We start from the raw sequence: 23,860 nt of genomic DNA, 5'->3' as shown, positions 1-23,860 counted from the left end.
AGAACTATTAATTTAGCTGGTGTGGATATTAAGCTTTGGCCGTGACACTTTGGGTTAAATAGCTACTGGTGATATAAAGCTCTCTTTTCTTCTCTTGGTCCTTGATTCTGAGTCCCATCAATGTTGCGGCATCAGGAATAAATCAAGTGCCTTTTGGCACAGTTAGCCATCTCTGTTTAGCAAAGGCATGTGACTTAACTGACACCAATGCTTAATCACCTCTGTTTGTCGGGGTGTTGGGGAGAAAGCCAGCAATCTCATCTTCCAGGTCAGAAGAGAGGTCACCGGCAGGATCATAGTGTGATTTCCCCCCCCCCCATAGCTAAGCGCACTAGACCTGACCTAGGAGCAAATGAAAACCTTCAAGCTCCTAGTCTTTCATTGCCTCCTCCCATATGACACGTATAAATGACTAGAAATGTATGATCTTCCCAAGTCTTATCAGTTCAAGATAGCTTTGTCAAGCTGTTGGATTGCCCAAGCCACAGACTGATTAATTGATACCCACAGACTGATTAATTGTTATATTACAATCCTGATTTTTCTCATCACTTCTGTGGGACCAGAGCCTCCAAGTGTTCCCATTTTCCAGGGACATTCCCGGATTTACAGAAGCCGTCCTGGTTTCTGATTTGATCCTGGAATGTTCCACTTTCCCTTAGGACATCCCTGTTTTCATCGGAGAAATAATGGAGGGTACGATAAAAAATATGAGGATCGCAATCTAATCCAAAATCAAAGTAGACATTCTGTGAAAGAAAAACCCCACAGTCCTGGCCCTGGTTTGTTTGTTTTTTTAAAACAAATTTAAACCTTTTTTCTATTGCTTGGTGCAGACAAATACTGTCAACCCAGGAAGGCCCACCTGACACTAACATTGCAGGACTTCATGTGCCAGATGAAAGTCTGGCTTTTCTGGAATATTTTTGAGAGGAGCTGAGGCTGTCCCTGGGTGCCAACTCCCTGTTACTGGCTGTGACGTTAACATATGAGAGTGCTGGAGGTGAAATAGTTAAAGAAGTTACCCAATCAGAACCCAGGGCGGTGGAGTTAGAGGGACTATAAAACCAGCTCTGGGAGGGGTGAAGGAGGAGTTTGTTGGGAGTTGGGTGGAGTGGGAGTGAATTGGGATAGAGTCTGTAGGTAGGTTGAGTTAGTGTAGCGAAATAAGCTGAGTCAGGAACAGTTAGGGGCTAGGAAGACAAGTAAATATCTGAGAGGTGGTTTAGTGAGTGAGAGCAGGTAGCGGAAGTTATAGGTCTGGATAGGCATCCCATGATTGTAATTGACCAATACCATTTATGAAACCACACGCTTGTTAAACTGCAATAAATAAACAGAAGTTCATGTTCCAATTTAACCCTGACTGGACTCAGTATTTTACCAGGTAGGGCCTGGGTGGTGGCAGCGAGAAATAAAGTGGTGGCACAGGGCTCAATAGACGGTGAAATGTCTGGGGACCCTGTGTGATCACCACACTAGCATTTCGGTTTAATTCAAGAATGGGAGCCCTGTGGCTCTAGAGGTACTGTTGACTCCCAACTCCGATCATGTAGGTGCCAATATTAGATTAACATCTTCCAAGATAATAGTGCCCACTCACATCATAAAGAGCTCATAAGCCACCTACTCTCACCAGCCAGAAGCATCATAGCCATCAACTGGCGAGACCTGTCAGGAGTAAGCATGGACCAGTGGTATCAAATAGCCTTATTAGAAACAGCCTTATTAGAAAAACTAACCAATAAACTGAAACTGACACGGGGACGAATCAACCTTTCTCGCCACCAAAGGAATACAAGCGAATAGTAAAGGGAACCCACACAAGCGATGCTGACACAAAAACCCCCACATACACTAAGTAGAATAGAAGCATTGCCACCCAACCCCACCCTCACTCACCATGCCCCCCCTCCACCTTTTCCCCCCTTTTCTTCCTAATGCAGACGTGTCCAAAGTCCATTATGGGGGCCTAATCTGGCCTGCCAGTCGGTTTAATCCAGCCTGTGGCAGTTCATTTCCCAGGGTAAAATCCTAAAAAACCCTCAAGCTCAACAACTCCAACCCTAAAAAATGGTCAACAACTTTGGTTGGTCCCCACGGCCCTTCACTTCACATCTGGCCCTCTTTGAAAAAAGTTTGGACACCAAGGATTAAGGCTTTCGGGGAGATGATATATAATGAACTGAAAAATGTATTTAAATATACCCTCTTGAAGAAACCAGAGGCCTTTCTCCTGGGCATAGTCGGCCAATTGGTGCCAAAGAAGGACAGAACTTTTTTTATGTATGCCACAACAGCAGCAAGAATACTCATTGCAAAGTATTGGAAGACACAAGATCTACCCACCCTGGAAGAATGGCAGATGAAGGTGATGGACTACATGGAACTGGCGGAAATGACTGGCAGAATCCGAGACCAGGGAGAAGAGTCGATGGAAGAAGATTGGAAGAAATTTAAAGACTATCTACAGAAATATTGTAAAATTAATGAATGTTAGAATGATGTTGGATAGAAATTAAGTGGTTTTCAGCTGTAATACTATAAGGGAATATGAAAAATGGATTATTAATAGGCAAAAATTTAACGTTACAATATTTTAAGATTAAAGACTAGGATAAACAAAGAGGGCAAGGATTTGCTGAACCAACAAACTGAACTGGAATACAAAAAAAGGAGGCGTGAGGAGGTCTGGGAAATAAGCTAATGAAAAATAAGTAATGGAAAGAATGAGTTGTTTTTAATCATTTTTATTTTGTATTTTTGTATTTTTTTATTTTTACTTTGTAATATTTTGAAAATCTTAATAAATATCTTATAAAAGAAAAAAGAAAAAAGTTTGGACACCACTGTCCTAATGTAACACTAATGTCTCAACAAATGAAACTGATCTGTAGAAAATGTAACTTGAAAAAAGAGACGTTGCACATACTTTTGTAAACTAAGAAATCTTTAATAGAAATACATTAAATACAAAACAATGCAATCCGAACCCCCTTCTCAGTCACAATCCTGCTAGTTTGGGGAAGGAACATCCAGGAGAATATCTAAGTTCTTCCTCAGTGTCAAAGAAACCAAGGAAAAATTCTACCCAGGAAAGAAACTGTCACAGAAAATAGCAACTCTTCTGGTAAAAAGCAGATAACAGATCGGGGTTTTATACATTGCTTACGATTATGCAAAGTCACTCAGTTCTCTAATGCCTCCTTAGCTCCAAGCACCTTGTTCATTTAGCTTTTGATCTGGGTTCTCCAACTGTGTCTGTCTACAGAAAACTTTCCCTTTTGGCATGGAGACCTCTTGAGCTCTCACCTCTCCCTCCTTAGTGTCATTTGCTTCCATTTCCTCAATGTGCTTCAGGAATTTGCTCAATGTAATGTTTTGGGGTCACTCAAAAGGATCTGTCTGGTTGCTGTTTCCTTTTTCTCTGCCTGTTGGGACAGTGTGTTGCTCTTGCCCATACCAGTGACGTGCGATTTGAAACTCTGCCAGCTGCTACTCCCAGGCATATGGCATTTGCCGTGAGAGTTCATGTCCTCCCACATTTCTCTCATGAAAATAGGGACGTCCTATTCCATTATTATTATTATTATTATTCCCAACCCATCTGACTGAGTTGCCCCAGCCAGTCTAGATGGCTTCCAACATATATAAAAACATAATAAAAGCTTCCCTGTACAGGGCTGCCTTCAGATATCTTCTAAAGGAAATATAATTACATCTCCTGGGCTTGGGGGTTGCATAACTCTATACCAGGGGTGCCCAAACTTTTTTCAAAGAGGGCCAGATTTGATGAAATGAACATGCACGAGGGCCGACCAAAATTGTTGAGCTTTTGGGGGGATTGAAGTTGTTGACCTTCTTTCAGAATTTTAACCCAGGAAATAAACGGCCATAGGGGCCAGATTAAACCGGCCAATGGACCGGATTAGGCCCCTGGGCCGGACTTTGGAATGCCTGCTCTATACCCTCCAATATTTCTCCAATAAAAATAGGGACATCATAAGGAAAAGTGGGACATTCCAAGATCAAATCAGAAACCAGGACAGCTTCTGTAACAATCTGGGGCTGTCCCTGGAAAACAGGGACACTAGGAGGGTCTGTGAGTCCCCTTTGCTAATCAGTGGGGAAATCCGTTTAAATTTCCAATGTTTCAAGGCAGCCTTACCCATTACATAGCAAGCACAGAAGGACTTGTGGGAAGCTAGTTACCTTGCGATCGCGAAGGATGATCAAACCCTTTAATTCCGATCAATTAATTCCCTTCGGAAAGCAGAATTGATAACATTCTCATTTGAGTAAATAACCAATTTAGGCTATAAACTATATAAACATATGCTGCACTTCACAAGTGATTTCCATCCATGCAACAGATATCCTACCCTCTGCCCCCCAGATCCCAGAGGGTCCTTCAGTTTTAAGGATGTGCTGGAGATGGCAAGAAAGGGAATTGCTCCAAGAATGGAGCTGCAGTGTTGGATACAACCCATAGATTTATTTCACAGATTTATTTCGCTTTCTATTCATACATCTGTAGGGCCTTGGAGTAGGTAGCAAGTCTTAACAACGCATATTCAACTAATTTAAAACAAACAAAAGATGCTAAAATCAATTTGAAACAATGCAATGTGGAACGCCCTTTTGAAAACGCTGCCTTATGCCATGTTGAACCAGTTAACTGTTTTATAGGTCAAAACTGGCACCACAGCCCTCACATAATTAAATGAATAACAATAACCATGGTGTCCGTTGCAAGGCCAATCGCACACGGTTGAACTCTGACTGTGCATGAGGTTCTTTCTTCTTTGCCACTTGAGGGTTGAGAAAGCCACACGTCACGTGTTACCGAGAAGTGTCCAAAGGCAAGCATGGTGGGAAAGCATGGGTGCTTCCACTCTCCTGCGGTGTTTGGTTGGATGCCTCTTTTATGACCAATTGATTTGTGCCATCTTCATACACCCCTGTCCACGAAGCAGAAGGAGGGTGGTGTGAAATTGCCGTGGCGCACATTGCACTGTCGACATCATTCACAGTTCCCTGCAATGAGTACAGAAGGTCCACTCACTGTCTTTGAACTGAGCTGCTGTTGTTAATAATGATGGATTCACTAGGGTTGCTATATGTCCGGTTTTTAGATAGATAGATAGATAGATAGATAGATAATAGATAATTATTTTATTCAGTTTTACCATTTACATTTGAATTCAAACAATGATCATAAACATAAACATATAGGATTCACTGAAGCCTTATACTTCCCTCTACCCCTCCACGGGTTCCATTGTAAATCTTTTTCTCCTGCATCATATAATTTCTCAGTTTTTTTCTTAAAAATACACATATGTTCGGTTTTTCCTGGACATGTTTCCAAGTTTCCATGGACGAAATTACCATGGGGGAGGTTAAATGGGCGAAATTCCCCCCCAAAAAAGCTCAACAACCTTTTACTTATTGAAAAATGGCAACCCTAGATTTGGTTGCATTGCCAATATGGCAGGCCGCTACGGGACTTCAGGTCTAGAACAGTTTCTTTGAGGATAGACGTGTTTTAGACTCAACTTGACTTGGAAAATCTAGCCAGCATCTTTTGTTTTCTGCACAAGCTGTTTTTATACTGCCATAATTGCATGTGGGTCTCTTATTTTTGCAGTAAACGCCGTATACCTGGGAAATCAAGAGATGAAGGCGGTCATAGAGAGAGATAACACTGCCATCAGAAAGCATTTAAAGAAGGTAATTCTTTACTCTTCCCAGTTCTAATGAGTTGCCCATTTGCAGATACTTTACTGTCTCACTTTTCAATACCCAAATGATCCTGTTCTGATCTCAGGCCAGTTATGTATAGTTTGTCTGCATTTATTGGTTAGAAAGAGTTTGCGCCTCTGGCCTTTTCCACATAACCTATAATAAATATTTTTAAATATCACAAAAGAAAAACGACAAAATAACAGAAATATCTGGCAAAGTACAGAAAGTTCAGCTAAATGTCTAAATATTTAGGTGCTCTATCTAAAACAGTAAGCCACTATACTACCCATTAAAAAAAAAAGCCAGCCTAATCAGCAACACTTTATACTACTTTCTAAAGGTCTTCTATATACCTTCCAGCATTTCTTTGATGAAAATGGGGCCATCCTACTCCATAATAATAACAATATTAATTTTCATTATTTATACTCCGCCTATCTGACTGGGTTGCCCCAGCCACTCTGGGTGGTTTTAACATATATAAAAACATAATAAAACATTAAACATTAAAAAACGTCCCTATACATGGCTGGCTTCAAATGACTTCTAAGGGTTGTATCTCCTGGGCTCAGGGGTTGCATAACTCTATATGCCCTCCCAACATTTCTCAGATTAAAAATAGGGATGTCCTAAGGAAAAGCAGGACACGGGTGGCGCTGTGGGTTAAACCACAGAGCCAAGGGCTTGCCAATCAGAAGGTTGGTGGTTCGATTCCCCGTGACGGGGTGAGCTCCCGTTGCTCGGTCCTTGCTCCTGCCAACCTAGCAGTTCGAAAGCATGTCAAAGTGCAAGTAGATAAATAGGTACCGCTCCGGCGGGAAGGTAAATGGCGTTTTCGTGTGCTGCTCTGGTTCGCCAGAAGCGGCTTAGTCATGCTGGCCACATGACCCGGAAGCTGTACGCCGGCTCCCTCGGCCAATAAAGCGAGATGAGCGCCGCAATCCCAGGGTCGGTCACAACTTGACCTAATGGTCAGGGGTCCCTTTACCTTTACCTTAAGGAAAAGCGGGACGTTCCAGGATCAAATTAGAATTATTTGAATAGCACATTTCTTTGGTGCTATGTTGAGATCAGCAGCCCCGATCAGAATTTGCAAGAGAACAGAATGTTGCTTTTTCATGGGGCTGATATGCTATGCATATACACTGACATTCGCCTGATACAGGCCAGTTAACAATTGCTCTACTTCATGGGTAGGCAAACTAAGGCCCGGGGGCAGGATCCGGTCCAATCGCCTTCTCAATCCGGCCTGCGGACGGTCCGGGAATCAGCGTGTTTTTACATGAGTAGAATGTGCCCTTTTATTTAAAATGCATCTCTGGGTTATTTGTGGGACATAGGAATTCGTTCATTTTTTTTTCCAAAATATAATCCGGCCCCCCACAAGGTCTGAGGGTCAGTGGACCGGCCCCCTGCTGAAAAAGTTTGCTGGCCCCTGTCTACTTTCTCAATGATACATTCACCTCAGAATATCTCTATGCAAGATGTGCAAGCCAGTTTGACCTTGGCGCGATTCACCTTTTGCTCATTATAGTTGTAAAATATGCTTACTTTCCTTTCTGAATTAAAGGCTATGGCAGGCAGCAAGTGCCTCGCAGGTGCTTCTGTCTATTTCCATCTGTTTTCCTTGACTACGTCAACCTGAGCAATGCTTTTGCACCTGGAGGCCTACTTTGAAAACCTGTGTTTTATTTGTTCCTCTGTGTCATTGCACTTTTAAAGTGGTGTGCTCTACTCAGAGAATTTTTATTTTATTTTTAATTTTTTAAATTGAGGCAAAGTTATAGAAAGCTGGCAAGACCAGGACAGAGTATAAGTGTGGAGTTAAATACTACTTCTTCTTCTTCTTCTTCTTCTTCTTCTTCTTCTTCTTCTTCTTCTTCTTCTTCTTCTTCTTCTTCTTCTCTCCACCCCACACTCTCAGCTTTCCCCCCTAATTCTTCCTTCTAATAATTTCTGGGAATGTGAAAATTAGGGGAGAAATGTGAGTTGGCACAGACTTCAACCTGAAGTGTACTGACGTTAAAAGTAGGGCTTGACTAATAAAGGGTTGGAAGCCGACGAGAACAGGAACTGGAGCCCAAGTTGCGATAGAGTTGGCAAGTTGTCACTTTGAGAAATTTATGCTGCTTAGTAGTCAGTGTGATCATAAGTGTAAAGCCAATCTTAACACCTGACGGTGCCAGCTGCTGGGGAAGAGAAAAGTTATTTCTGGATCCCATTTGCATGTTGTGTGTTGAAGGAGGTGAGAGAAAAGAGACACTAAATTATTCCTGCCTTTTCAAGCCCAGTTTTGCGGCATAATTAGTAGGAGTCGAGGAGGGAGTAAGAGAAAATATGGGCCTTTTCGGAGCTGGCCGTCTCAGGTGCAGCAAATGCGGACAGGTAAGGGGGCTGGAGGCGTTTTAGCAGAAGTGGGTCACTAGGTTTTAAACCCTCCGCTTCAAATGCTGAACGAAAAGGAAGAGTTGCTGCCCTGTTTCTGGTGCAAAAGTAGACCATTTAAAGGCCAAGTGTTGATCCCGCCTCTCAGAGATCCCGAAACAAATCATGTGGGGCAGTGTTGGCTGTTTCACATGCTTGAGAACATTTCGTGCCCTTATTAACTGGGGGTCCTGTCCACACCATAGGCAGCAGTGCACATCCCACAAGGCATAAAAAATAACATGACAAATGATCATTATTATCATCATCATCATTTACCTGCCCTTCACTCTAAGGTCCCAGGTTACAGCATTAAAACACTATACAGTGGTACCTCAGGTTACATACGCTTCAGGTTACATACGCTTCAGGTTACAGACTCCGCTAACCCAGAAATAGTGCTTCAGGTTAAGAACTTTGCTTCAGGATGAGAACAGAAATCGTGCTCCGGCGACGCGGCGGCAGCAGGAGGCCCCATTAGCTAAAGTAGTGCTTCAGGTTAAGAACAGTTTCAGGTTAAGAACGGACCTCCGGAACGAATTAAGTACTTAACCCGAGGTACCACTGTATTTAAAACTGATTAAAACAACTTTATTATTCTTTTGTTTCTTTAATTTGTATACCGCTTAGGGTGGTTCACAACATAAAAGCACAAAAATAAACTGGGTCCTAAAAAATATCCTCCTCAAAGCCAGGGTAAAGACGGACACCTCCAGCCAGCTTGCTGTGATTCAAACGTACACAATTGTGTTTCTCTCTCACACAAAAATGTGTCCGTGATGATGGCAAATGTATATGAATACACATCGTTGTGTATACACGGTGTTAGGCGCCCCTCCAGCCGTGCACATAGGATCCCTAACTAGCTTGCAAGAGACGTCTGCATTTACAGGCGTGAGTTTTTACCTGGTTTGGGCAAATTCAGTGTTTCGAGTATTATTGCATCATGGTTGTGTAATGTAAACATCCTCTCCTGGTTCAGAGTGGAATGCAGTTGGCTTCTTGCACACAGCTATAGGCTTCGGGTTTCTTCCATTTTGGAAGAGGGCACCTTCCCCCATCACCACCTCACCACACAGAATTTGAACCAATGGTCTCCAATGTAACTCCAAAGTAGAACTCATGCTGAGTATGCAGACACTTGTGGGTTCGATCTCTGCCGCCTTCAGGTACTAGACGGCAAAGGATCCCTGTCTGGAACTCTGGAGAGCTATTGGCAGCCCAAATGGGCAGTACAGTGGTGCCCCGCAAGACGAAATTAATTCGTTCCGCAAGTTTTGTCGTCTAGCGAATTTTTCGTCTTGCGAATCACGAAATCCCATAGGAATGCATTGAAATTCAATTAATGCGTTCCTATGGTCAAAAAAAGTCCAAACAAAGCCAAATTTGGTACAACAACAGTTTATTAACTGCTCTTTAAAGTCACACATACTGTAAAGAGCAGTTCAAAAATTGAAGGGAAAATAAATTAACTTTATAAACAAAACATGTCTTTGTTTTTAGACAAAGGAAACAAAGTCGCGAGACGTTTTCGTCTTGCGAAGCAAGCCCATAGGGGAAATTCGTCTTGCGAGGCAAATCAAAAACGGAAAAACCTTTCGTCTAGCGAGTTTTTTGTCTTGCGAGGCATTCGTCTTGCGAGGTACCACTGTACTGATATCAAAAGGCCAATAATAATTTAATAATAATAATAATAACGATAATAATAATAATAATAATAATAATAATAATAATATATATATATATATTATTATTTATAACCCACCCATCTGGCTGGGTTTCCCCAGCTACTCTGGGCTGCTCCCAACAGAACATTAAAAACACAATAAAACATAAAACTTCCCTAAACAGGGTTGCCTTCAAATGTTTTCTAAAAGTCAGATAGTTGTTTATTTCCTTGACATCTGATGGGAGGGCATTCCACAGGGCAGGCACCACTAACGAGAAGGCCCTCAGTCTGGTTCCCTATAGCCTCACTTCTCGCAGTGAGGGAACTGCCAGAAGCCCCTCGGAGCTGGATCTCAGTGTCTGGGCTGGACTGTGGGGGTGGAGACGTTCCTTCAGATATACTGGGCCGAGGCCAATGGTCTTGAGTCAAGATAAGGCAGCTTCTGACATTCCCTGATGGAAGTGAGAAGGTAAACCCTCGCTGCATGTGTAGAAGCCCTTTATGTTGACGTTCAGCCTGGATGTGAAACCCAAGATAATTGCTGCTGGTATAGAAAATATTGAGATATATGGAGCAATGGTCTGATTCAGTATAAGGCCGCTTCCTGAGTTTTCTAAGCAGCTGAGGAGTTCTTCTCAGTCATGAGGGGAAATCTTTCATAAATCCATTTTGCAATGCAAAAACGTATTAGCTATTTATTTGTGTATTTCTTAAATTTATATACCGCCCTTTAAGGATCTCAGCCAAAATGCCTTTGAAGAAGCCCCCCCCCCCCCTCATTTCCTTCAAATTAACGTCACTCAGGTTTTTTAAAGCACGGGCTCATTTTGTTTAAACCAGCTTGAAGAAAATTGCAAACCAAAGCAGCCAAAACCAACCTTGAGCTGGTTTTATTGAAACAGCTGGCCTGGTGTTGCCCAGTTTTCTTGACCCAGTGTCCAAAGCTGTCCATAGCAGTTTAATAGTTATTGCCCTTGAAAGGTTCACAATCTGGAAGGCAGCAGTACGGAAGACACCACAGATGCGGTCTCTCTGCCCACAGCCAGAGTAAATCACTTGCCTCCAGTTGTGGAAAATCTTTCAAATACGCCGCATGAATAGGCCTGAAATGCTCTCAGCAGCCAGGAACACCTTTTATTTTGGCAGCCCTCGTATGCTTTTTGGACTGAGTTCTGCTGAAGTTCAGAATGGAAGTTAGGAAAGCTGCACATGAGGGTTTTGTCGCGCATAGCATTTAAGCATGTGCTCTGGCACATGCGGTAGTATCCGAAATTTCTGCACCACATGCTCAAATTAGTCCTTCTGTGACATACACAAGATTTGAAAAGCAGCATTGGAACACAAGGGTAGGCAGAAATTGAGCTCTTGGGAAATGGAAGAAAGTGGCTATTGTTGAGTTACCAAAAAAGAGAAGACGTTCTGGTTTTTATGTTTCTTGTAATTTCTTTTTTAATGTTGTGGTTTAAATGGGTGCGACCACCTAGGGACCTTAGGCTGAAGGGCAAGTAATAAAGCAAAGTAATAATTATTCCCAGTCCTGCACTCTCTTCTTGCAGTGGCCAAGCAGATTCCAACAGAATCTGAGGTTCCAATCAGAAAGTATGTCCCAAGCTTGGAAATGTTGGATGCAAAAAAACAAAAACAAAAACCCTTCTTTCCATACCACAGTTTCTACCCCCAGCTACATGTCATATTTTGAAAACCTCCTCCTCCTCCTCCTCCTCCTCCTCCTTCTTCTTCATCTTTGGCAGTCCCTCGTAGCCGAGTAAGATGGTCTTCCATAAACACGGTTTTAAAAGTGAGTCTGTAAGGGAATGTGAAGACCAATTCTTGTTCCACACGCCTTTCCACAGTGGGGTCTTAGGTTTCCAGGTGGGAGTTGATCACAACGAGGGTTTGCCAAGCGTGCCTTCCTCTTAGCGCATTTCTCCCTTTCGTCCTGAATTCAAGCATCTTCAAAGCCCATGACACCTTTGGTAAAGGCTGTTGTCCAGTTGGTGCACTCACAGGCCAGTGTTTCCCAGTTGTCAGTGTTTATACTACATTTTTTTAGATTTGCCTTGAGTCTTTGAACCTCTTTTGTTGACCACCAGCATTACGCTTTCCATTTTTAAGTTCGGAGTAGAGTAGTTGCTTTGGAAGACGATAATCGGGCATCTGCACAACATGACCAGTCCAACGAAGTTGGTGTTGAAGAACCATTGCTTCAACACTGGTGATCTTTGCTTCTTCCACTGGCATTAGTTCACCTGCCTTCCCAGGTGATGTGTAAAAATTTTCAGAGACACCATTGATGGAATCTTTCAAGGAGTTGGAAACCACCCAGTAACAGGAGCCATCTAATCTAGTTGCCATGAGGCTTCATGTCTGAATCGAGGACACTTAATTCTTAGGACTATGCTTGCCGTACGTTTAAACGGTTGCTTTCTTTTTCCACCTTGGATCTGTGGCAGACAGAATTATTTTGTCAGTAACTTGCACTTTCTTGAGCTGTCGTAACTGTAGTGCCAGTCAGAATGAGCTGCAGGAAATCTTCATTATTTTCTTAGAAACTCTTTAATCTAAACATCCTGTTGATAGCAATCTCTGATTCCTATGGTGTTTTCACAGCATCTGCCATCATTGTGTATATCTGAATCCTCATGCCATGTTTTATGGACATTGCATTTGATAACGTGACCCAACGCCAAAAAGTAGGGGAGCATTGAAATTGCGCTCCGGCAAAAAGAAGATAGATGGGAATAACTGGAATACAACAAGGTCTAAATTAAAAGCAATTTTCTGCTAGCTAATCTTTATCAGTGGCACTGAGGCGTGAACTGCTGTACAGACTGAAAATATGTCTGGCTATTCTTATTATTCTTATAGTGTATCCACATGGCTGGATTTGTAGAGCTATTTGCATACTTTCAAGATTTACATAGCAATCTAAACCCAAGATCCGTCAGGATTTGGAATAGGCAGATCTAAATCGGTCCCAGGTAAGCCAGGGCTCAGTCAGTTTAGTTTAGTTTTCCTTGTTTCCTTGTTTTTAATCCTGTTTTTTATTCTGTGAACTGCCCTGGCATCTTATGATAAAGGGTGGTATATAAATCTTAATAAATAAATAAATAAATAAATAAAAATATAATAAGTCAGGTCCACATCCTAGCTAAGATGAGGTTCATCCAGGAGAACTTTAGCTGGTGAAATTTATGCTCCTTGATAAGTCCCCAGAAAGGTGCAGGATTGGGCAAGGAAAGACTTGCACCTATTCCAAACCTCTTTTAGCTCAGTCACATGATCTGGCAACTTGGCATAACTTAACACCAGCAGAAAAGGGTGGTTCAAGTCAAACTCTCTTTTAAATGTTTGCATTCCCTCTGTTAGGGTTAGGCCAGCTTCAGGCAGCACTGGCAGTAATTGAGCAGGGCTTATAATAGGGGTAACTTCCACCCAGTGACATAGCATGGGTTGCCAGTGTCGGGGGTCACGCGGTTTCAATGGATCCCAGCAACGGAAGCGAACAGCTGTACTAAGGCAGCACCGGGTGGTAAAATTTTGCTCCCCCTAACAATTTTGCACCCAGGGCAACCGCCCCTGTGCCCACCCCCCCACGCTATGTCACTGCTTCCACCGGCTTAACTGTCTGCCTCCTCTACTTAGGATTGTTCTGCCGAGCTGCAGTCCTAGCCCTCTCTCACCTGGGAATAAGTCCTATTGAATTCAGGAGAACTTACTACCGTATTTTTTGCACCCTAACACTCACTTTTTTCCTCCTAAAAAGTAAGGGGAAATGTCTGTGCGTGTTATGGAGGGAATGCCTACGGGTGGCGTGCCTACAGATTTTCCTCCTCTAAAAACTACGTGTGTGTTATGGTTGGGTGCGTGTTATAGAGCAAAAAATACGGTATATCTGAGTAACCATGGTTAAGATTAGAGCAGCGAAGGCCAAACTTGGCCCTCCAGCTGATTTGGGACTACAACTCCCATCATCCCTAGCTAACAGGGCCAGTGGTCAGGGATGATGGGAATTGTAGTCCCAAAACAGCTGGAGGGCCAAGTTTGGCCTTCGCTGGATTAGAGCCTTTGATTCTATTAGCTGTTTCTTAGATTTATCACCTCCAATGGAGGGGCTGAGGAAAGTTTCTTTTTTTATATAAAAAATTGTATTTGCGTTTTTACATACAATTCAAAAAGAAGAAGGAAAGGGGGCTGGGAGAGTAAAATGAAAAAGAACCCATGACAAACTAAGGGCAAACAAACAGAACATGTAAGGACTTCCCTTCCTCTCCTTCTCTGGTATCTTTTGTTTGCCACCTCTCCCCGCATACTCTAAGTTACCAAATTCTGCTCTTCTTACTCTTTGTCTCCTCCTTTCTCTTACCATGCTGGACATGAGTCAAGTCCTGCTAATCTGTTCACTTGTTTATACAGTGGTACCTCGGGTTAAGTACTTAATTTGTTCCAGAGGTCCGTTCTTAACCTGAAACCGTTCTTAACCTGAAGCAGCACTTTAGCTAATGGGGCCTCCCGCTGCCGCCGCGCCACCAGAGCATGATTTCTGTTCTCATCCTGAAGCAAAGTTCTTAACCCGAGGTACTATTTCTGGGTTAGCGGAGTCTGTAACCTGAAGCGTATGTAGCCCGAGGTACCACTGTACTAATTTTTAAAACACTCTACAAACATTTTCCGGTTTCCTCGGGACTCTGGTGGAAAAGGAAACCTCCCCTCCCCAACCCCCTGCTGTTTTATTTTATCATTTCATTTATTTTCATTTTTAATTGCGATAGCAAACAACCCATGTAGCATCATATATTGTTGAGCCCAACATGCCAAAGGGGGAAGCATAGAAATATCCTGTCCTAAGCAGGTTTGCTTGATGCAAATCCTATGAACTTCCCCCTTGTTGTGCTTTGGCATGCAGCCTTGAGATCCAGCACAGCAAGAAAGAACCACAGGCTTCTTCTTGTGGATTTCCCTTTCTGAGAGCATAATTTTGCATGCGGACTGGACCCATATCCATGTGCAAAGCACTCGGCAAAATCTCCATCTGCAGTGCAAGGTGGCGGGTAAAGATCTTGTCTGTCCTACAGTGCAGAGTTGCACCCACACCAGCCATTCCAGGCTGCTGGCCCAGTGCAACGTGTGTTTGCCTCCTGGTTGGGGCCTTTGCTGAAAAGCTCTCTACGCATTTCATCTTCTTGATCTGAGAAATTTTGAGCATCATGATGCTGTAGAATTCCTAGTATGCACGATGCTTTTTGATCTTCCCTAGAGTTCTTGTATAGGTCACTGTTGTGTTTGTTCATTAAACAGAAACTGAGGCTAAGGCAGTCCAATGAGGCATAAAGGTAAAGGTAAAGGGACCCCTGACCATTAGGTCCAGTCGTGGCCGACTCTGGGGTTGCGGTGCTCATCTCGCTTTATTGGCCGAGGAAGCCAGCGTACAGCTTCCGGGTCATGTGGCCAGCATGACTAAGCCGCTTCTGGTGAACCAGAGCAGCACACAGAAACGCCGTTTACCTTCCCGCCGGAGCGGTACCTATTTATCTACTTGCACTTTGACGTGCTTTCGAACTGCTAGGTTGGCAGGAGCAGGGACTGAGCAACGGGAGCTCACCCCGTTGCGGAGATTCGAACCACCGACCTTCTGATCGGCAAGTCCTAGGCTCTGTGGTTTAACCCACAGTGCCACCCGTGTCCCTCAATGAGTCATAGAATCATAGAATTGTAGAGTTGGAAGGGACCACGAGGACCTCTACAATTGCAATACAGTGGTTACGTACTTAATTTGTTCTAGAGGTGCGTTCTTAACCTGGAACTGTTCTTAACCTGAAGCACCACTTTAGCTAATGGGGCCTCCCTCTGCTGCTGCGCCGCCGCACGATTTCTGTTCTCATCCTGAAGCAAAGTTCTTAACCCGAGGTACTGTTTTTGGGTTAGCAGAGTCTGTAACCTGAACCGTATGTAACCCGAGGTACCACTGTACAATGCAAGTGTGGGACTCAAATTGGAGCATATTCAGCTTCTAAAAAAAGTTCGCAAACCGGAACTCTTACTTCCAGGTTTTCAGTGTTCGGGTTCCAAGTTGTTTGAGTACCAAGGCATTTGAGAACCAAGGTACCACAGTACAGGCATCTTTTGCCCAACATTGGGCTTGAACCCACAGTCCTGAGATTGAGAATCTCGTGCTCTACCAACTGAGCCATCCCAGGGTGCCAAATTTCCCTTTCCCATCTGACACTTAGATCGATCCCTGTCTTTTCTTCTGATATATTTGCTTGGTTTGTGTGGGGGGGTTGTTTGTTTTTTCGCCTATCCTATCTCTGTTTTGTTTTTCAGCTGACTTTTTACTATGGAACTGTAGACCGCTGGTGTCCCCTGCAATACTATGAAGAGATGAAGAGGGATTTCCCAGATGGAGACATCCGATTGTGTGAGAAAGGATTCCAACATGCTTTCATCATTGGTTCCAGTGAGGAGATGGCTGAAATGGTTGCAGACTGGGTGCGAGATGATCTGGCTAGGCTGTAAACAGGGGTGAAGCAAGTAGCAACAGGGCGGGAAGTATTTAAACTGTTTTATGGGTGTATGATTATACTTGAAAATGTTTGCTCCTCATTACGTTTCTATGTTGCAGCTGGTTTCCTCTAAAGGATGCACCACAAAGGAACTTTGTGGCCCGAAAGATAGTCCCATTGACCCTCTGAATCCCAAAGGAGTGGTTGTAGGTGCCTCGAATGAATTTTGTCAAATGCAAAACAATACTGCAAACAAGAGTATGCTACCGGCCTTGGCTCACGAAACTAGCATGAGATAAATCACTGCTACCAGTTGGGAGCAATCCCCTAGGTGAAAGGAGTGGTTGAGGTTGAGTTTCAGACATGCATATGAAATTATGTGTTGTTGTTTTCCCCCAACCTCAAGAGACTTGAGTGAGAAAGTCAAGGCAGGTCAAGCATCACAAACAGAGCTTTCATATCCCTTCAAATGCAATACTGTGAATGTATATGTTCAGGGGCAAATCACTGTGAATCTGCCCTAAGATCAGAATGTTAAAATACTTCAGTATGGTGTAGCAAAATCCTGATAAAGCTCATCATTTGCTGGCCACAGCACCAGGCTCTAAATTCCTTTTTATCTCACTTTTTTAAAAAAATGTTCTCAAAGAATGCCAGGGAGATTATTTTTTGTGCATATACTTCCTTGAAAAGTTTTTTGTATAAAATTTAAAAGAGGCATCGAGAAAAAAATTTAATACATGAATATCTGAAACAGTTCTGAGTACATATAAGCCACAAATTACTGGGTGGTTGTTGCTTTTTTTCAGTCTGCTAATTCCATTCCAAACTCTTTCCTATCAATTCCACTTTTTAAAATATTCAGTTTTCAGGAGACCCAAGAAAGAAAATTAACTGGGTGAGAGAATAAGCCTTCTAAACTGCCCTCAGTTCTTAAGGGCCTCTTTTCTTTCAGCATGTGAGAAAAGAAACCTGTTTCTGGACCATAATACTTGGGACTGCAGTAGCAGACTCACATGATGGGTTGAATGCTCCTCCATACAAAAATGTGGCCTTGCAAATAAAAACCTAGCCATCAGGGGGTTTTTTAACCTAGTTTATTGTTTCTCCCCTTATCTGCAGGGTGGGAATTGTTTAATAATAATAATAATAATAATAATAATAATAATAATAATATGAAGGAGGTCTACTGTCAGTTTCATTAACAGGTTCCTACTTGGCTGGGGCAAGCAAGCTGAAAAATTAAGAATGCTGAGTAGCTTTTTCGCAAACCAGAATGTGGTTTTCTATACCTTCCAGATCACTTCTTCCCAGTCTCAAAAAGCTGGCATTGACCAGTTGCCACCTGACATTGTATACCATTGCTCATTCATTTGGTGAAGAATAATAGAATCAGTGCTTTTTTCTGGAGGGACACAGGGGTACGCATATCCCTAAACATTTTGTGAATCTTTGTACTTTTGTCCATTTTGTTTTCCTCGCTTTGAACTGTAAAATGGTGATTTTCTTGAGTCAAAATGAGAGTACCCCTAAACTTTTTTTAAAAGAAAAAAAGCACTGCATAGAATCATAGAGTCATAGATTTGTAGAGCTGGAAGGGACCCTGTGGGTCATCTAGTCCAACCCCCTGGAATGCAGGAATCTCAGCTATAGCATCCATGACAGATGACCATCCAACCTCTGCTTAAAAACGTCCAAGGAAGGAGAGTCCACCACCTCCCGAGGGAGACCATTCCACTGTCAAAAGAGCTCTTACTGTTAGAAAGTTTTTTCTGAAGTTTAGTTGGAATCTCCACTTTTTGTATCTTAAAGCCATTGGTTTGAGTCCTCCCCTCTGGAGAAAACAAGCTTGTTCCCTCTTCCATGTGACAGCCCTGGAGATAGTTGAAAATGGCTATAATATCTCCTCTCAGTCTCCTCTTTTCCAAGCTAAACATGTGCAGCTCCTTCAACCATTCCTCATAAGGCTTGACATCTGGACCCTTGGGCATCTTAGTTGCCCTCCTCTATACTCATTCCAGTAGTCAGTGGTTTATCTCTGGAATCCATTGTGACTCTAAAGATAGACCCTAAAAATGTAGTTACCCAAGTATAACAATACACACACACCCCAAACACCTCAAAACCTTGTATTAGTATTTGCAATAGCCAAGATGCTCTTGTTAAAAATCTGAGAATGGAAATAATTTTGGACATCATAAATAGGAATTTTGAGAAAAATCATTGTTGCTTAAGACCGAATATTTTGAATATTTTGAAATGGTTGCCAGCAGCGGCACTCAAAATGGCGGGCAGTGACATCACAAGCCCAAAATCCTGTGTGGAAGAAAGGAGAAATCTCTGTAGGCACACATAGCGATTCGACCCATGACCATTCATCTCATGCCCCATTTCCAGCTATTGTTGTGCCACAATAGTGTGAAAGGGCCCAGTGGTGTGGCACTAGTCATGTGTCGACAATACTGAGCTAAATGGTCTGACTTCATGTGCAAGTGTCAGGAAGAGGATTAAGGGGGTTCCTTGTCCCTTCGTACCGGTGCTGGAATATTTATGATGATAACTTGCACCCGTGCTTCACGGGGACATAATGTTGGACCTGGTGATATGCTTGCTGTCTTAAATGTTCCGATTATTCTCTGTAAATATTGTTGCTTGTGCAGATAAGAAGGCTGTTGGTCTATTTCAGGAATAGGCAACTTAAGGCCCGGGGGCCGGATGCGGCCCAATCGCTTTCTCAATCCAGCCTGCGGACAGTCCGGGAATCAGCGTGTTTTTACATGAGTAGAATGTGTCCTTTTATTTAAAATGCATCTCTGGGTTATTTATGGGGCATAGGAATCCATTCAATTTTTTCTCCAAAATATAGTCCGGCCCCCCACAATGTCTGAGGGACAGTGGACCGGCCCACGACCGAAAAAGATTGCTGACCCCTGGTCTATTTCAGCAAAATCTGTTGCTCGAAAAGAAAACCTACTAATATTTTGTTTTAATTTGATGGAGGGGTTTTTTGGAATTTAAGCGTGTTGTTCTTCAGTGTAGGAATTGACATTTACACAGCTGCGTGCATTCCTACAATATTTCTGTGTGTCAGATGTAGTCGGCAGAGAAATATTTGTGTGTTCATAGTAACAGAGTTGCCTACCTACAGCACCAGAAGAGGGAAATCCAGCCCTTAAAATGTTTCAACAATTAGTTAAAAACATCCTGCCTACGTAGATTATGATTCTGGTATATTGAAACAGGAAAATTTTGTCCTTTTGCAACATTGGCCAAGAAAGCCTTATTCAAGTATGTGGTGGTTCTGCATTTTTGCTACAATCCCATCATCTCAGTGAACTTAACTTGGAATAATTGCAGGATTTTAGCTATAAGCCTCTGCATCTAGATTTCCAACAAATTTAATCATAGGAGTACTTCTGTTTTCTTGACATGAAGCACAGTATAATGGCGTGCTTACTGTGGCTAGGCTTACAGAGATGATTCAAGTTACGCGCATTGGATTGTTCATAGATTTAAGCCTGTTTTGCAAATTATACGCAAGAAATGCTAAATCTTTGGTGCATTTTTCACCCCTTGGGGCTGTCATTCATCAACAGTCCACCCTGCGTCCTATTCAGTGGGTTTTTTCTGGGGGGGGCGCAGGGGGACGCATACTCCTAAACCAGGGGTCAGCAAACTTTTTCAGCAGGGGGCCAGTCCACTGTCCCTCAGACCTTGTGGGGGGCTGGACTATATTTTGAGAAAAGAAAGAAAAAAAGAACAAATTCCTATGCCCCACAATTAACCAAGATGTGCATTTTAAATAAAAACACACATTCTACTCATGTCAAAACACCAGGCAGGCCCCACAAATAACCCAGAGATGCAATTTTTTTAAAAGGACACATTCTACTCATGTAAAAACACGCTGATTCCCGGACCGTCCGCAGGCTGGATTGAGAAGGTGATTGGGCCGAATCTGGCCCCCGGACCTTAGTTTGCCTACCCATACCCTAAACATTTTGTGAAGCTTTGTGCTTTTGTCCAATTACTGTTTTTATTTTTCCTGATTTGAACTATAAAATGGTGATTTTCTTGAGTCAAAATGAGAGTACCCCAGACATTTTTTTTTAGAAAAATAAGCACCGGTCCTATTTATTAGTTTATTCTGAAGGCAATTTTTGTTATTATGGAAATGGTTTAATAGTGGTTTTGAAAGAACACGTAGCGCCCGGTGGGGGCTTCAGACATTAACTCTCCTAGCCCACTCACTTCCCTGCAAATTCTGAGATTTCGGAGAAACCGATGAGATATCTCCTCTAGGTGACCAAGAAGCCATGTGATATGATGATAGAAGCTGGTATGGAAAGGGACCAGACCAATTTATGGAGGAATTTCTAAATCTCTACATCCAGAGGGAGTTTCCCAAGCGTGGTTTAGACCACAGCTCCACCTGCATCCCTAATGCAGAATATATGGAGCAAAAGGTAAAGGGATGTGGGTAAACCACTGAGCCTCCTGGGCTTGCCGATCAGAAGGTCGGCGGTTCAAATCCCTGTGATGGAGTGAGCGCCTGTTGCTCTGTCCCAGCTCCTGCCAACCTATCAGATTAAAAGCATGCCAGTGCAAGTAAATAAATAGGTACTTCTGCAGCAGGAAAGTAAACAGCATTTCTGTGCACTCTGGCTTCCATCATGGTGTCCCGTTGCACCAGAAGCAGTTTAGTCATACTGGCCACATGACCCGGAAAGCTGTCTGTGGACAAACGCCAGCTCCCTCGGCCTGAAAGTGAGATGAGCGCTGCAACCCCAGTCACCTTTGACTGGACTTAAACGTCCAGGGGTCCTTAACCTTTACCTTTACCTATATGGAGCAAATAGCACATGTGTAAGTGGAATGCTGGAGAGAAAATGCCATTGTATTTGCTTTAAGGAAATAATAATAATAATAATAATATATAATAATATATAATATAATATATAATATAATATAATATAATATAATATAATATAATATAATATAATATAATATAATATAATATAAAGAAAATATAATGGTTGGTGTTCAGTAGTAGCCTTATAATAAGGCATGAGAAATATCTAAGTTTGTCTGTTGGTTTCATGATTCAAGGAATGGGTTTCTCCATGTTGTATTTTGTACCAAAGTGCTTGCAAATACTCTTTCATGTTACTGTGAAGACTTAATAAATATTAACACTTAAAATCAATAACTAATAAAAATGTTGCATAATTATAGAATGGCGGAGGTTCCTGGTTTTTTGTGCTTTTGTTTTTTTCATTCTGGCTGGTGCATTCTAAAAAAGCCATCTGCAAAGTTATTCAGAATTGAAATGGTCACAGCCTGAGTAATAACACCCTGAACATGCCTAATCTCAAAAAATAAACAGGCTCAGGCCAAGCCTGACTTGGGTGGGATGAAGGAAATCCCCATCAGACATCTTAATCTTAGGTAGGAAACTAAAAATAGTTTGCTGGATCATTGAATTGTTGAGTTGGAAGAGGATCATCTGTCCCACACAGGGATTGAACCTGCAACCTTATAGCATCATCAGCACCATGCTCTAACCAACTGAGCTAATTTAGCATCTTCTGAAGTTCATTTGAAAAGTGCCCTCTGCTCATGCCATATCCTCTCTATCCTCTTCCAGTAAATGGTCTCCTGGGCTTTTATATTGCTTCAGAAACCTGTTTCAGCACAGGAGACAGTGGGATAAAAGTAGTTTGTGAATACACCTGGACCATCAATCAAAGCACCTTCAGTGGTTTTAAAAACAACATTGCTCAATCCAATTTCCTTCCGGTATGTCAGTGATGAGGAAGCTGTGGTCCTCCAGGTCCTTTTTATGGACTACAAATCCCATCAGCCTCAGACAACCTGGCCAATGGACTGGGATTATGGGAGTGGTAGTCCAGCAATACCTGGAAGGTACTGGAGAAGTGGAGCAAACATAAAGTGCCACCACTTATTTCACAGAAGGGAGGACTATATAATCCTATCATATACCATCCATTCCATAGATTAGCTCTCTTGTTAGAATGGATCTTATTCTTCGTCCTTCCCTCCAAGCACATTTAGGAGACAGTATCTTCAGACTTTACACCTGCTCTAGTTTCATGTCTAAACTCCTGGATGTTCCATCATGACCAGTGCTATTTTTCTAGAAAAAGAGGTGCTTTGTTCTCTTATAATGGCAATTGCTCTCACCTGAGAGTTGCCAGAACTGAGTTCTGGCAAATTCCGGCTGGGGGGAAAAGCCCTGAGCATGACAGATACAAGTACCAATAATTCACAGCTAAACTGAGTGATACTTTGGGGGTCCTTTATGTGTAATATGATTTTTTTATTAAAAAAGTGTCCTGTCTCACAAAGTTGTTGGAAGGATAAGCCCAACCAGCACCACACACACACAAAAGAATGTAAAGTAGTTTGCACATGAAAAGTGCAGTATACATGGATAAATATTAAGAGGATTCTATTGGGAAAACTTAGCAATCAGTAAAACAAATTGCATTTCTAGTTGGAAGAAAAATCAGCTGCGCTGCTTCAGGTAATGGGGTTGGAATCAAAAAAGGCAAATGAAGCACATATCAATAAAATATTTAATAAACTTATCTGTACAAAATATTTAAAAGGTTAATTAAGAGTATACAAGTTTGCTTATTTAACAAATATATACCACTATATATGTTCAAGAAAATATATATTGCTTGTTTACAGTTCATTTACAATCCAATATGTACAATCTATTTAAATTTTAGAATACATACACACAATGCATTTACACCATCACTTAACTTCTCTCTTCCATAGAACATTTCACGCATTCAGACCCAAATATTTTTTTTTATCCAGAAAAAATAGGCTTTTTTAAAAAATGAAAAGACACACATGGAAATACAGTAAACGATAGTTTCAACCAAAATGAAAAATAGGAAAGAGGGAAAAAGAGAGAAATGTTTGTGGGTTTTCTACGCATGAGAGAAGAAAATGTATAAATTAAAAATGTGGAGCGGTGGGCGTGGAGCTCTCTTTTCTTGGTAAAATGGCAAGCAGTGTTTTTGTACTTCGGAGTGTGGTGGCAGTAAAAGCGTTTGCCTTAGCCAGTTGGAGAAATATGTTCTGACAACGTTTCTCTAGGGGTCATTAAAAATATGGAGCAACGAGAATGCAGCCTGTTTCCTGCAAAAATGGAATCTAGTTTCTTGATAAGGGAGAAAGAAAAACACAAGGAACAACAGTCCCAACCTTGGCTGCAGTTTTCAGATCCGGATGCTAATGGCCTGGTTCCTAATACTGAGAGCTTTAGGGCCTCCTTGCTGAGGGCTTGACTTCTAAACATGCTTAGCCCTTTGCGCAGAGATTCCGGTGAACAGTAGCTGCACTCGCTGCAGAAAGAAACCCTCAAACGTATAAAAACGATACTGGAGAAAATGCTGATTATAAAGCCAGGAGGGTTGCCAAAAAGCTCTGCAACAGAAGTCCTTCACTGAGGAGGCATTCCTGAGGTCTGACCACG

General features: G+C 42.3%; 1 protein-coding gene across 2 annotated transcripts in view; it reads left to right on the top strand.

Annotated features, from left to right (window-relative positions):
* Positions 1-21,581, top strand: part of LDAH (lipid droplet associated hydrolase) — a 99,018-nt gene extending 77,437 nt beyond the window's left edge. For both annotated transcript variants that reach the window (XM_083495713.1, XM_083495712.1), the window contains 2 exons: positions 5,651-5,733; positions 16,166-21,581. In XM_083495713.1, coding sequence (XP_083351839.1) covers positions 5,651-5,733; positions 16,166-16,357 — 275 coding nt within the window. In that variant the 3' untranslated portion in view covers positions 16,358-21,581. The remainder of the gene's footprint in view (positions 1-5,650; positions 5,734-16,165) is intronic.
* Positions 21,582-23,860: the final 2,279 nt, after the last annotated feature.

The sequence above is a fragment of the Podarcis liolepis genome (assembly GCF_965112155.1).
Source record: "Podarcis liolepis genome assembly, chromosome: 3".
NCBI classification, from domain to species: Eukaryota; Metazoa; Chordata; class Lepidosauria; order Squamata; family Lacertidae; genus Podarcis; species Podarcis liolepis.
Note: the sequence above shows the minus strand (reverse complement) of the source record. Positions and strands in the feature narration are given on the sequence as shown.